The sequence below is a fragment of the Callospermophilus lateralis genome, chromosome 8, assembly GCF_048772815.1.
Source record: "Callospermophilus lateralis isolate mCalLat2 chromosome 8, mCalLat2.hap1, whole genome shotgun sequence".
NCBI classification, from domain to species: Eukaryota; Metazoa; Chordata; class Mammalia; order Rodentia; family Sciuridae; genus Callospermophilus; species Callospermophilus lateralis.
The window spans coordinates 113,077,215-113,091,393 of NC_135312.1; the positions used below are offsets into that span (position 1 = coordinate 113,077,215).

At 33.3% G+C, this 14,179-nt stretch overlaps 1 protein-coding gene across 4 annotated transcripts in view; it reads right to left on the reverse strand.

The window, feature by feature from the left end:
* The window catches only part of Arfip1 (ARF interacting protein 1), a 115,834-nt gene that overhangs the window by 20,065 nt on the left and 81,590 nt on the right, over window positions 1–14,179 (reverse strand). For all 4 annotated transcript variants that reach the window (XM_076864743.2, XM_076864744.2, XM_076864741.2 and 1 more), the window contains 2 exons: window positions 11,037–11,258; window positions 6,092–6,249 (listed from right to left, as the gene is read on the reverse strand). In XM_076864743.2, the coding sequence (XP_076720858.1) occupies window positions 6,092–6,249; window positions 11,037–11,258 (380 nt within the window). The remainder of the gene's footprint in view (window positions 1–6,091; window positions 6,250–11,036; window positions 11,259–14,179) is intronic.

Consider the following 14,179-nt stretch of genomic DNA (forward strand, 5'->3'; position numbering starts at 1 on the left):
TCAGGAGATGGGCTAGAAAACATAATATTTGGTCTCATTATGTGATGATATATAAAGTACTCATAAAGGTTCCATATCTTATGCTTTTGAAATTGTTACTCCTTAAAAACAAAGAGCTATTAAAGTAAGAATGTGGAGGCCTAGAGATATGGCTTAGTGGTAGAGTGCTTGCCTACTACGTCAGAGGTTCTGGGGTCCATTCCAGCACCACACACACAAACAAAAAAGGAAAAAAGGAAGAAAAGGGAGGGGGAGAAAAAATACCTACAATGTGGGGAAAAGGCTGCTTCCTTCTTTTTTTGTACCAGGGATTAGACCCTGGATTGCTTAACCACTGAGCTGCATCCCTAGTCCTTTTTATATTTTATTTAGGGACAGGGTCTCACTGAGTCGCTTAGGTCCTTGCTAAGTTGCTGAGGCTAGCTTTGAACTCCTGATCCTTCTGCCTCAGCCTCCTGAGCCATGGCTTCCACCATGCCTAGCAGAAAAGCTGCTTAAACTCAAAAGCTATTCCTCACAGAGTACACTATTAGCCAAACAAGTAATTTCCAAAATTTAAAAACCAGTTTAAAAATATAGATGTCAACATCTAACAGATGTGGGGGTCTGGGGTTGTGGCTTAGTGGTAGAGCGCTTGCCTGGCATCTGCAAGGCCCGGGGTTCAATTCTCAGCACCACATAAAAATAAATAAATAAAAATAAAGGCATTGTGTACAACAAAAATAAATATTTTTAAAAATCTAACATGTGAATACAAGATCAAGAGTAGAGATGGAGTCCCTATGTTAATTAATATTGATGAGGCATAGTAGGTGAGGAAAGTAGACACTAGAATGCTAAACTAAAACCAACAGACAAAAGAAAGTTACACTGAGAGTCAGCAGACCTCAAAATGTGGTTTAGGTCAGCAATGCAAAACAGCAATATAATGGGAGCCATAACTGTAATTTAAACTTCTAGTAGCTAGCTACATTAAAATGATAAATTAATTACAACTGCTTTTAAACAATATATTTTATCCAATATATTTAAATTATTATCATTGGAAAATGTAATCAATTCAAGAAATTGTTAGTAGGCTACTTCACATTTCAGAACTGGGAACTAAATCTTTGAAATCCATTATGTATCTTATACTTCCATAACATCAAAATTTAGCTATGTGTTTCGAGCTCTCAACAGACACATTGGGTACTATATATGACAACACAGCTCTAGCTAGATTTCTATAGTATTTCTATAGTATTCAGAATGTGACAATGCCATCTTACAGAGTACTTACCACCTGCATTCTGTGAAATGCCTTACCGAATATTCTACCACCATTAACTAAACTAGACCTACTACCATTACTCTGTGATCCCACGGCAAGCACCTTATAATACCTTTATCACAGAACTCTTGTTAAATAGTGATTCATCTATCAGCATCGACTATTCAGTACTCAGCCAAGAAGTAGCAGAGAGACCTCTAGTTTAATCAAAATCAGAATCACAAAGCACATGCCCCCAAACTACAGCTTTTTATTCAGATAGTATGAGTCACATCTCCAGTTTGGGAATTAGGAATACTTTAAAGATCACAAACTATATTGTATGCATCACTTGAGAAAGAGTACTTCAGTCTTTCTCACTAAGCCTAATTTATTCTGAACTCATACTGAACTTAAGAAACTTGATTTTTCATAAATAAAGGAGGATCATTTATTCATTAGCTGATATGTTGATTCATTCAACAATTATCAGGTGAGCACCTTCTGTTTCACTCACTATGTTTTAATGTAGAGCTGAAAATTTAAGCAGTGAGTTTATCCCCAAGAAGCCTGCAGTCTAGAAAAGGACAAGATTGCACATGATTACAAAAAATACTACCATGAGGGAGTAAGGAGTAATGGAGGTCAAGAGGAAGAATTCAGTAAGTAGGTATCTGGAAAGGCATGTCAGAGTAGAATTAAAATGCTATAATTAAAATCTGAAGGATGGTAAAAGCTTACTTGCTTCATTAGGGCAGGGAAACTGGTAGAGTATTCCAGGAAGAGAACAGCCATGTGCAAAGGCATAGACACCATTACACATTTAGGAATTAATTCAGCATGTTACAACCTGAAGTCAGAACATGATGAGAGGAACTAAAGTCAGTCAGGTAAGTAGGACTGAGATGAAGCAGCCCTATGACCCTGCTAAACAGTTCAGATTTAACCCAGTAGGACAGTTGATGGGAGGTCACTGAAGGATTTTTATCTGACGTGAAAGGAACATGATTCTATTTGTTCAGCATAGAAAAATCACTCTAGTGGTAGTCTAAGGAATTCAGGATGGACTAGAATAGACGATTAAGAACAGAAGCAAGGAAACCAATTAGATGACCATGGACACGCAGTGGAGCTAAGAGGCAGCTTCAATAGATTTAATTTAATTTGTTATATCAATGGATTCAGCAGCCAAACTCTGCCCTTTAATAGCTCTAATGTCTTTAGCTAGTACTGCATATCTTTGCGTTCGAATTTTTCATCTATGAGTGGGAATAAAAATCTCCACAAAACCATACATATACATGATTTTACATATATGTATGCATATGTATATGTGTGTGTGTGTTTGTGTGTGTATGTGTGTATAAAGGACACTTGGTAATAACGAAAAACTTCAGAATGTTTATTATTATGGCAAATTAGAAGCAAGATAGCTATGGTATAGTCATTTAGTGACATGGGAAGGAAAATGTTTTATAATTGACTATTAAATAAGAAGTGAGAATATAAATCTATTAACCTGAAATTAAAAAGAGGGGTTATGACCAGGAGCAAACATACTAAAGACTAAGAAATAAAAGGAAAAGATGGAACTAAAATAAATGGTATTATGCGGTAATTTAATCTAAGAAGAAACATCCTTCAATAGCCTTGGAGCATATATCTAAACAGTAGTGAATGGGCTGGGGATGTGGCTCAAGCGGTAGCACACTCGCCTGGCATGCGTGCGGCCTGAGTTCGATCCTCAGCACCACATACAAACAAAGATGTTGTGTCCGCCGAGAATTAAAAAATAAATATTAAAAAATTCTAAAAAAAATAAAAATAAACAGTAGTTATTAATTCAAACATAATCAAAGTTAAATACTGACCTTATATTTCTTAATTTTTACATTCAGAGTTTGTAGAAGGTATCAAAGTAAAAGTTCCCATAAGAGCTTCTCTAACTGTATGCATTACCACCAAGAAGGGAAGGGCACTAAGTTTTCAAAAAGCAACTCTTCAAGGCTGCCAGTCTGTACTGGGTCTGTATTGGCACAGTTAGTGATGGTTACTCTATGGCTTATGTAAAACTTTTAGAGAACAGGTGTCCACATCTGAAAAGTCTTGACTACAATTGACTCCCTTGTTGGTGCTGCTGTGGAGAAGGGTTGAATGGGCTGTTATAAGATTTTCTAAGCACCAGAGGGCTAGGAAATACTTGTACACAATACATAATAGGGAGCATTAAAAAGCCACCCGGGCATTTGCCTAAATTACCATTTTTTGTGCTGATCAAATAGATGACCTTTGCCCTAGAAGTCAGTAAATTCTGGTTTTGACAGAGAAGAAAATTCAGATACTGAAAAATTTTAATCTTGGATTCTTTTTGAATATTATCCTTTGGTAACCAATGTTTCAGTGTTAAAAGTAGCCAATTCCTTGGTACTTCATAAAAAGTCAAATCCCAAGTTAAGCTTAATGAATAAGATCATATATTGTAATTTGAATTAAAAAAGGATAAATTATGAAGTGAGATTGCTGTTAGTTTGTAAAGTACACAAAGGAGTAACAGGCTATCAAGTATATAGAACTTGATTTATAATTTTGTTTAGAAGTTTCAAACAAACCTAAATATTATATATGCTCAGATCTTATACCATATTATACTTTAAGTTGGGCTTTTCATTATAAAATGTGAAAATCATTTTTCCTAATTATATGCAGAATTTTATTTTAGTTTTTATTACTATCTTTTTGTTGCCACTGTTTTTTCTTTTTGCTATGTTGGGTATTAAAGCCAGGGCCTTGTGAATGCCAGGCAAGTGCTCTACCACTGAACTACACGCTCAGTCTAAAATTTTAGATTAATCTAGTTCAAGCTTAACATCTACTGATCAAACATGAAAGGGTAAAATGGGTTCCTGTCTTGGCTTTGAAATTGACTACTGAGAGCAAAGCATGTAACCTTTAGCTCCTTACTTCTCTTCTGTAATAAAATATAAATTGTTTTATGTATAAACAGTGGCTTATCTGATAATTCTTGCTTTTTAAAATAGGGGCTAATATTTTTAAAGTCATACTAGAAATAAAGCTTGAAGAAAAAGTTAAAAATATATTTAAGGTTTGCAAAAAAGATAAAAAAGGCTAAAGAGAAAAACACTATATGTTAAGTGACATATTTCAGTTACTATTTCAGAATAGGTAGACAGATAATTATGAAGCTGAAAAACAAATCAGATTCATATAATTCCTAAATGGGAGATGGTGGAGGTTACTTTTAGAATATTACAAAATAAATTTTTACCTTCAAAACTCATAAATATAAGAATAATCAAAAAGACTAGAAAATAAGAAGCTTAAAATGATAAAAGCAATAAAAATATTTTTATGAACAAATTAAGTCATTATGTAAGGAAAAGATAAACTTAGAATAACAAACAGAATTTATAGAACTGAAATGTTTCATTCATGTACACAATGTTTCCTTTGAAAAATAAAAAGTGCATGAAAGGATTTAAATGGAGACTGGAAAACCAATTACTAGGAATGTTACTAAAGGGGTTTCCATTAAAGGTATCTTCTTGATAAATTCCTTCAGGGTTAATGAAGGATGAAAATTCCTTCTTTTCCTTTTTTCCCACCTTTTAATTTTAATACCATGTTAGTAAATAATTCAAACAATAAAGAAAAGCAAAAACCCAAGACCTAAACCTCAATAAGCCACAAAGTTCTAACCAATCACATCTGTTTTTCTTCACTTATGTCTAAGTCAATAAGAACTTCCTATGTTAATGTTAAACTGAAAGTTACAGATACAGCATGGGACAGAAGAATTTCTTCTTGTGAAATGATCAAAAAGCAATATTAAAGTTTGCACCCTTCTTTAATTAGGCTATGAAAAGTATAACAGAAAATAATAATTTTAAGTGTTCAGGAAGCAGGGGGACTCAAAGGCTACTAGACTGATACTTAAATAAAAGTGACAAGGCATGTAGGGAAAAAACTGAGCCTGGAATTGAAAGCTGAAAAATACTATTACAAGTTTGCTACTTTTTAGACATTAATAAATACTTATTAATATGCATGCTGTACACCTAACAAAATGGTTGATAGGGAAATTATATATACGCACATAAATGAAATGGAATGTATAAAAATGCTCATTATAAACAGTTATCAAAATATGAAATAAAACATGAAAAGGGTTTGAAGGTTGGTCAACCTGGATAAATGAAAATCAGGAGCAGATATTTACACATGATATTCACAAAATCCTGGTGACAGAAATGAGCTTGTATATTCAGGAGGAACTGACAGTGCAGGTCTAGCTGCTGTGGAGCAGTGGGACTGCTTACCCACTGGGAAGCACAGGTAATGCAGGTAATGAGGATAAAAGGTAATCTTAGGCCATGCTTTAAGGGGTCCTGGAAGGACACAGGGCCTGTGCTCTTCTAAGGAAGGTGGAGCTGGGAGATCCTCCATTTCCCCTATTCCCTTGCAAGCAAGTTTAGGCACACTAAAGACTCCACTGGACATTCCCAATGCAATGAATCAAATATTCAGAGGTCTATTGGAAAGTACTTCTGGTAGCTGTGGTACCATCAAGTAGTAGCAGGGGCATAAAAATCAGGGTACTGATCAGATACTCGTAGGCATTATTTGACTTTGGTTCTTGCCTATTTCCAGAATCTTATTTTCCTCCCTTTATGATAGCTCTGTGTGTTATCTTATAATCTTCCAGTATATTATTTTTTTACCCTTATTAGACAGAGTTGGTTTCTGTTCTTTGCTACCAAAATTTTAACAGAATTATGTGCCATCTGTAAAATAGACAATATGGAGAAACTTTATACCTACCTGGCACTTTCATATTGTTTCACAGTCATTAATGTATCTTCAATTGTTTTATTCACCAATGTATTCACACTAGCAATGAAAAAATTAATGGCCCCAAGAAGAGTCTCTCCATTTTTAGCCAGCAGCTTCTGGGTATCTGCATTATAGCCAAATTCTTCCTAAAATAAAGAAGTCATCTTAACTTACCAGTGGTAAATTAGTAGACATGACTTTGAAAATCACAAACATATCACTAATGAGAAAATATTTTCTTTAGAAATCTAGCAATATAAGTTTTTCTTTCAGTCTTAAAATATATAAGAATTTACATCACAGTTAGCTATTTCATTATCAAAAAAGTTTAATAAGCCAGAATTGTCATCAGCTTAGATGCATAGCTAAACATAAATGATTTTTAAAAGTTAAACTACTTTGTACTAGAATAAGCACAGCTGTTAGGAAGAAAAATATAGCAGATTATTAATCAAAGAAACTATAACTTTTACAACCAAATTAGGTAAAAATTGGTTAAAACTTTCAGACATAAAATATATTGTAATTTTTTATGTTTTGACTGAATCTCCTCAAAGTACAAATATTAACAAGACACATTTCTGTGTAAACTTAGCGACCAGTTGACTCCCAAGCTCAAGCCTATCTATGCATACAGCTGAGGAAGGATCACTCAACACCAGATTTAGTTCATTCTCTGAATAAACCACATCAGCTCAGCAAACATTACACACGACTCCTTCGACACGGCAAAAACTAACCCTAAATATTTAGCAGAGGAAGCTTCCCAGTCCACGTTTCATTAAAACAGATTACTGAGGAACACACATCTGACCAAATTAAAAGACTGATCATATATACATGAATATACACATATACATTTATACGTGTATGCGTACGTATTTTGTGATGCTGGGGCTCAAACCCAAGCCTCATACATGCTAGGCAAGCACTCTACCACTGAACTACACCCCCCAACTCCAAAAGATCATGTTTTATTGTATGATAAATCTTCATCTTGAGAATTCTCCAGTTAATTATAAAACATTTCTCAATTTCACCTGAAAAAAAAAAACTAACTGAAATTATCTTTCTTATGCAAAAAGTATTTCCTATTTAAACTAGATCCATGCAACTCTTTATACTGGATTTGGTTTTCAAAACTGTATAGACTTTGATTGCAAATATTGGTAGACATAGGATTACACTAAAAGAATGTCAATTAGTACATGTAAAAACTAAAATGAAAGGTAGGACAGCTGAAGATTTGTGACAAGTTTCTATAAGCTAGATTATACACAAAGTCTAAATAAATGTTACTGGAAATAGAAGAGTACAGGACAAAACACTTTTACAACTTTTAGAAAATATTAACATGCCAGAGACAGTGGCAGGAGAATGGTAAATTCAAGGCTAGCCTGGGCCACTCAGAGAGGCCCTGAATCAAAAAATAAAAAGGACTGGGAACTCAGAGGTAAGTGCCCCTAATCTAATCCCTAGTACTGTCCTCCACAAAAAAGAAAATGTTAATAGAACATATTACAACTCTATTTCCTTTGATATTCATTAAAAAGGGCAAAATTCAAAAATCAACAAATAAAAGGATGAAAAATATGGAAGTTAGATTTACATAATTTCAATAGTGGATAAAAAGACCCTTTCTACTCACTGTAGAACAAACTATGTATCATTACATGCTACCCCTCCCTGTAGTACTGTGTTCATTTCTAAAAGTTCTCAATACCCACAATTATACATTAAACCTTCAAAATGCCACAACCCCAATTTAACCACAGGAAGATGTATATAACCTAGAGAGCTATTCTTTTATAAACAAACAAACAAAATCATAGGAAGATAAATTTCAGCAAATTGAAAAATTATATAATAGAATTTGTAATCCTAAATTTACACATGAGAACAATGGGCCTAAATACAAAGCAGGGAGGAAGAGTAAAGTGACACTGTTTTATTTCATGAATATAAATCCCACCTGTAATTCTGGGAAATGTGTTTATAACTTAAGATTTTAGAATTGCAGATGTAGCTAGTGGGAGAGCTCTTGCCTAGAGCATACAAGGCCTTGGGCTGAATCCCCACTACTATGAACAACAAAAATAAATACTTAAGATATTAATGTATAATTTGAAACTTCAACCGGCTAAAATAAAAAGCTAATTTTTTATAATAAGGCACATAAGCTATAGTAGTAAATAATATAAAATAATTAGAACACAATAATTAGAAAGAAATGAATATACTTATGTATGTACATTATAAGTAAATAAACTTTTGGCACTGAAAATAAGAGTATGACTCAAATTTGAGTTGCTGACAATTCTTAGTATTCTCAGTTAGATAGGGATATTTTATATATTATTATAAGTTGTTTTAGTAATTACAAATAAACATAAAATAATCAAGCATATTTACATCAGGAGTAGGGCTGTAGTTCTAATCTGCTACTTAAGATAGAAGGTTAATGCAATTCCTAGTATTAAAAATTTAATTTCTAAATACCATGTACCAGTATACAAACCGACACACAGACCAACAGAACAGAAGAACTAGAAATAAATCGATATATCTAAGCCAAATGATCATTGACAAAGGCCTCAAAAACATCAGTTTCCTCAATTAGTGGTACTGGAAAAACTGGATATCCATATGCAGAAGAATTAACCTAGACCTCTATCTCTTATCATATACAAAAATCAACTCAAAATGTATCAAAGACCTCCTGAAACTAAGAAACTACTAGCAGAAACCATAGGAGAAACACTTTTAAGACACCAGTATAGACAATATTTTGAATAAGATCTGAAAAGCAAAACGAGACAAATGGCATTATATCAAATTAAAACACTAAGGAAACCATCAACAAAAAGACAACCTATAGAATAAGAGAAATTCTACATTTGCCAAGGGATTGAAATTCAGAATATATGAGGAATGTAAAACAATAACACCATAACCCAACTAATACAATTTAAAAAAATGGCCAAACGGGGCTGGGGATGTGGCTCAAGCGGTAGCGCGCTCGCCTGGCATGCGTGCGGCCCGGGTTCGATCCTCAACACCACATACAAACAAAGATGTTGTGTCCGCCGAAAACTAAAAAATAAATATTAAAAATTCTCTCTCTCTCTCTCCCCCTCTCTCACTCTCTCTTTAAAAAAAAAAAAAAAAAAAAAATGGCCAAACGACCTGAATAGACATTTCTCAAAAGACAACATACAAATGGCCAAGGAGTACATGGAAAAAATGGGCAACATCACTATCAGGGAGATGTAAATCAAAACCACGAGTTATCATCTCACCCCAGTTAGAAATACTATAAGCAAAAAACAAAACAAACAACCCCACACAGAAATGCTGGTAAGGATGTGGACAAAAAAGAGCTCTTATACACCACTGGTGGGAAGACAAATTACTATATCAATTATGGTATGTAACATGGAGGTTCCTAGAAAAATGTAAAAAAAGAACTACCACATAACCCACCAATTCCACTCGGGGGTGAAAATAAAGGAAATAAAGTTAGAATGTCAGACTCAAAAGGTTACATATTATATAATCCCATTTATATCAAATGTCCATAATATGTCATTCCACAGAGACATAAAATAGATTAATGCTTGTCAGGAACCAAAGGAAGTAAAGAACAGATGTGCATTTTCATTCTGGGATGAGAAAATGTTCTGGAATTTGATAGTGGTGATCAATGCACATCTTTTTGAATGTACTGAGCAGAAAAAACAAAAATCTCTTAAAGGAGATAAAAATGATTTTTATAAATGCCTACTTTCTGAATGCAACTTTGTAAGGATAAACTATGGTACATGAATTATATCTAAATATATTATATTATAAAATTCTGGAACATATCTGTGGAACAGATATACTACATACAAATTTGCCTTCTCTGCATGCAATGTCTGTGCCAAAATTACTTCCATGTAGCTAAATTACATAATGTTCAAAACGTTTTTGATTTTGGGGAAGGGGATGTAGCTCTTTAAGTTCAGTGGTAAAGTGTTTGCTTAGCATGCATGAAGTCCTGGGTTTGATCCCTAGCACTGCGAAAAAACAAAAAAAGAGTTGTAGATCTGGGAGCATTTTGTATTTACATTTTCAGATTAGGGATACTCAACTGGTACAGTATGCATGTATTCCAAAATCTGAAAAATTCCCAAATCTCAAATACTTCTGGTCCCATTCATTTCAGATACATATAATAAATATAAAGTACCTAGTCTGTTCCATTTAAATTGTGTACTCAGTAATTGCAGCTGTTATTACATTCAGTTTCCCAAATACTATTTATGTCTGTTTAATGGCTTAGTCAAAATTGAGTTTCTGTATTTTTAATTATTGTGATCTGAAGCCAAATTTTGTTGTCCAAGGTTTTAGGACAAAGGGATTTAATGTTTTAACTTATTGAATTCTTCAAGTTAGAAGTTTGTAGTTAAGGGATGTCTGTACCAGTAAGCTTCAAGTAAGAAACAAAAAAACAAAAACACCTAGCCATAAAAGAGATCACAAGATATGCCGACACCAAAAAACAAAACAAAAACAACTACAACAAAACCAAAACACACATGACTTCTTTCTAGGCTGCTTGAATATCTTTCCTTCTCTCTTACCAAAGTTCCATTTTCCGAAAACCTCTAGCTGACATATAGTCTAGGGTACAAATGGATTACTGTGTTGACTAAAGTTAGTTGGACAGTCTTAAAAAATTACAAGAAATACCTTAAAAGAATGTCTCAAAATTTCAATTATATAAAGCCAGGGCTGTAGACCAGTGGTAGAGCATGCACAAGGCCCTATGTTCAATCCCCCAAACCCAAACAAACTCCAACTGTATTAAGAATTCAGCAAATCATAAATGTAACAAATCACCTCTTGGACTATTTCTTCCATCTCTAATAGCTATTTTAAATAATCTTACATGGAGTTCTAGAGACTTCAAACTCAGGTCAGCAAAAGCATCTCCAAGTTGCCTTTGGGTGTGCACCATCTGGAAAAGCTGGGTTGACAATGTCTGAGCCAGTCTTAGAATGTTTTCATATTTTTTCTTGTTATCTCTTAATATATCAATCTGAGCTTCAAGTTCAAGATCCACAGTTCTTGAGCCACGGCCTAGCTTCTCAGAGATAATTTGTCGAGTACACTAAAAATGGAAAGATGTACTTTGTTTAGAAGAGGGAGAGAAAAGGAAAAACAAATACAGCAATCCAAAAAACAAATGCTAAACATGTAGCATAAGTCTTTTTTTTTTTTTTTTGTAGTTGTAGATGGACAGCATGACTTTATTTTATCTGTTTATTTTTATGTGGTGCTGAGGATCGAACCCATATGCTGGGCAAACTCTCTGCCACTGAGCTACAGCCCCAGCCCGTCTTTTGTATTTTTAATTTCAAGTAAACTAACCTAACAAACCGAAAGTTGCCAGCCCTTTAGCAATTTATCAGGACACAGAGTAAATTTACCAGACATGTCTAAAAACTATTATTAATCAGAAGAAGTTTTAAGATTCATCTAATTTATATACTGTAAGATGAATTCTCACATTTAAGTTTGGATAAATTATTGGACACAATAGAGATAGTTGGCATTGTTTTAAGAATAATATTAAAACTGTTAATATAGGAATAACAAAGAATACAAAATTCTATGCTCTTATTGGGTTTCAAAGGCTTTGTTTTAGTCTGTCTTCCCTCTGTGTAGTTCTTGTGTATGAGTGTATAAAGTAGGAATGAAGGGAAAGAAGGAAGAATAAAAAGGGAAGGAAGCAGGAGGAGGGGAAAGAGAAAAAGAGGGAAATTACAGATCACTGAGTTCTCCTTTTACTTAGCATGATGTTTAATTATGTTATTCTATTCTACACCTGAAATAATAATACAGAAGATATAGAATCTTAAAATGTTTTAAAATGTATTTAATTTCAAAGCACATGAAATTAAGTTTCCAAGTTACAAATTTTTAAAAAATATTTTTTAGTTGTTGATGGACCTTTATTTTATTTATTTGTATGTGGTGCTGAGAATCTAACCCAGTACCTCACACATGCTAGGCAAGCGCTCTACCACTGGGCCACAACTTCAGCCCCTCCAAGTAACAATTTTTGATGGAAATAGAAAATTATAATAAGGCTTTCATCATTCAATAATACATTTTAAAGGTAACTGTGTAGCGTATCAACATATTCACCATTAAACTTACCAAAAATATTCTAAAAATATAGTATCATAATTTAAAAATTTGCTCTTTATTATGTTTTTCAAAGGTTTGATTATAGAATATTTGTTATAGAAATTAAAACAATGCATGAAATAAAAGGTAAATTCCCTTTTCCTTTAATCCCATTAAATAGGCATCTATCAATAGTTTTGAGTATTCTAAATTCTAAACTTAACTTTAAACATATAATCAAACATAAAATGTTTGGAATAAATATGAGATTATTCTGTTACATATAAACTACTCTGAATGTTTCTTTTCTATTAAAATATCTTAAGCCCTTTTGTCAATATACATAAACCTGCTAATCATATATTTTTCCATTTAAAATTAAAACTAATTTCCTGACACATTCTCCTTTTTCATCAACTAAGGATCTTTAGGAACAAACTTTTTTTTTTTTAAAGGAATTATTTTCTTAAAAAGTAGAAAAATTCTTAACTGCATAGAAAAATTATAATAAAAAAGTATAATAACCAGGTATGGGGGAACATGCCTATAATCCCAGCTTCCTCAGAGGCCAAGATGAAGGCCAGTCTGAGCAACTCAGCAATACTGTATCTCAAAATGAAAAATCAAAAGGTCTAGGGATGTAGCTCAGTGGTAGAGTACCCCAGAACTGAAGGGAAGAAAAAAAAAAGTACAGGTTAAGAATAGAAGAGAAATAACACTATTACTGGGAAAACATACAAAACTGTCCTAGGAGATGAAAATCACATAAAGAGAAAAGTTTAACTGGAGGAGACATGATGATTTTAAGGAGGAAAAAAAAATCAGCAAGAAATAATTGCTTGAAATGGTAATAACATAAAAGAGCTAGGTCACTCACTTTTCTTCTAGACCAGGATGTTCCCTATCAGAGACACTGAATTTATTCCCAAACCAAAGCCTGTGGTTCCTTCCATAGCAACCCAGATTAGTATCTGTTGAAAGTTAAGAAGCCAAAGTCCATTAAAGTAGATTCATAAACTGGGCAAAACCAAAGAAATGTCACCTGTTATTTTGAGTGGCCATTTTTTTCCCCCCAGAAATAACAGTTACAGAAAGGCAGGAGGGCCAAAGGTTTAATGAGGAAATGTTTTTGTTTGCTTGTTTCCAGGAAGCTAGTGCAGTGAGATACTGATATGAGGCAAATTAAGGTAAATCTGGACACCTGAAACAAGTTTTGAAACTGACCTTACAGAACCTATATTCCAATAAAAGTAATCATATACTCTTTAAAAAATTAAATAATCTGGAAATAAGAATACTCTACTGGCCTACAGGCAGCTTTGTGAAGAAAGATGTAGTGAGAAGATATAAAGCTGTTAGGCATTTTGCCACTCATTAGGGTCTCAAAAGGCGTTTTTTACATAATCCCTAAAGAGTGAATTTTTATTTAAATCAATTTCTAATGTATACTGATATTAAAATGAAAATTTGTAGACTACTATATACTATAAAGGAAGTCTAAAATAAAACAAAATTAAGAATCTAAGTTCTCTATCCTTTGTTAAAGTCCTTGAAAATGGAGATTATTTGTAATGAGCTGGTAGTCCCATATAAATTAAGAATTCATTTTGAAGATAACAGCTTCCAAATGAAGCTAAGTTAAAGGGGTAGAAGAAAGGCAAAGTCAATTACTGACTGCATGAACTTACAAGATAGTGACTGTGCAAGAATATTTAAATAGCACCAAGAGCTTTTTTTAAATGCTAAAAAATAAAGACATTTAAGTGCAAGCAAAAGAAAAAATACAGAGCAACAACAGACAGATTTTAAAAAGGTTACTACAATGAAATATAGAGAAGGGAGCATCAAAGGAACTTGAACAGGGAAAATAGGCCAACCAATAAATGAACGAGGCAATAT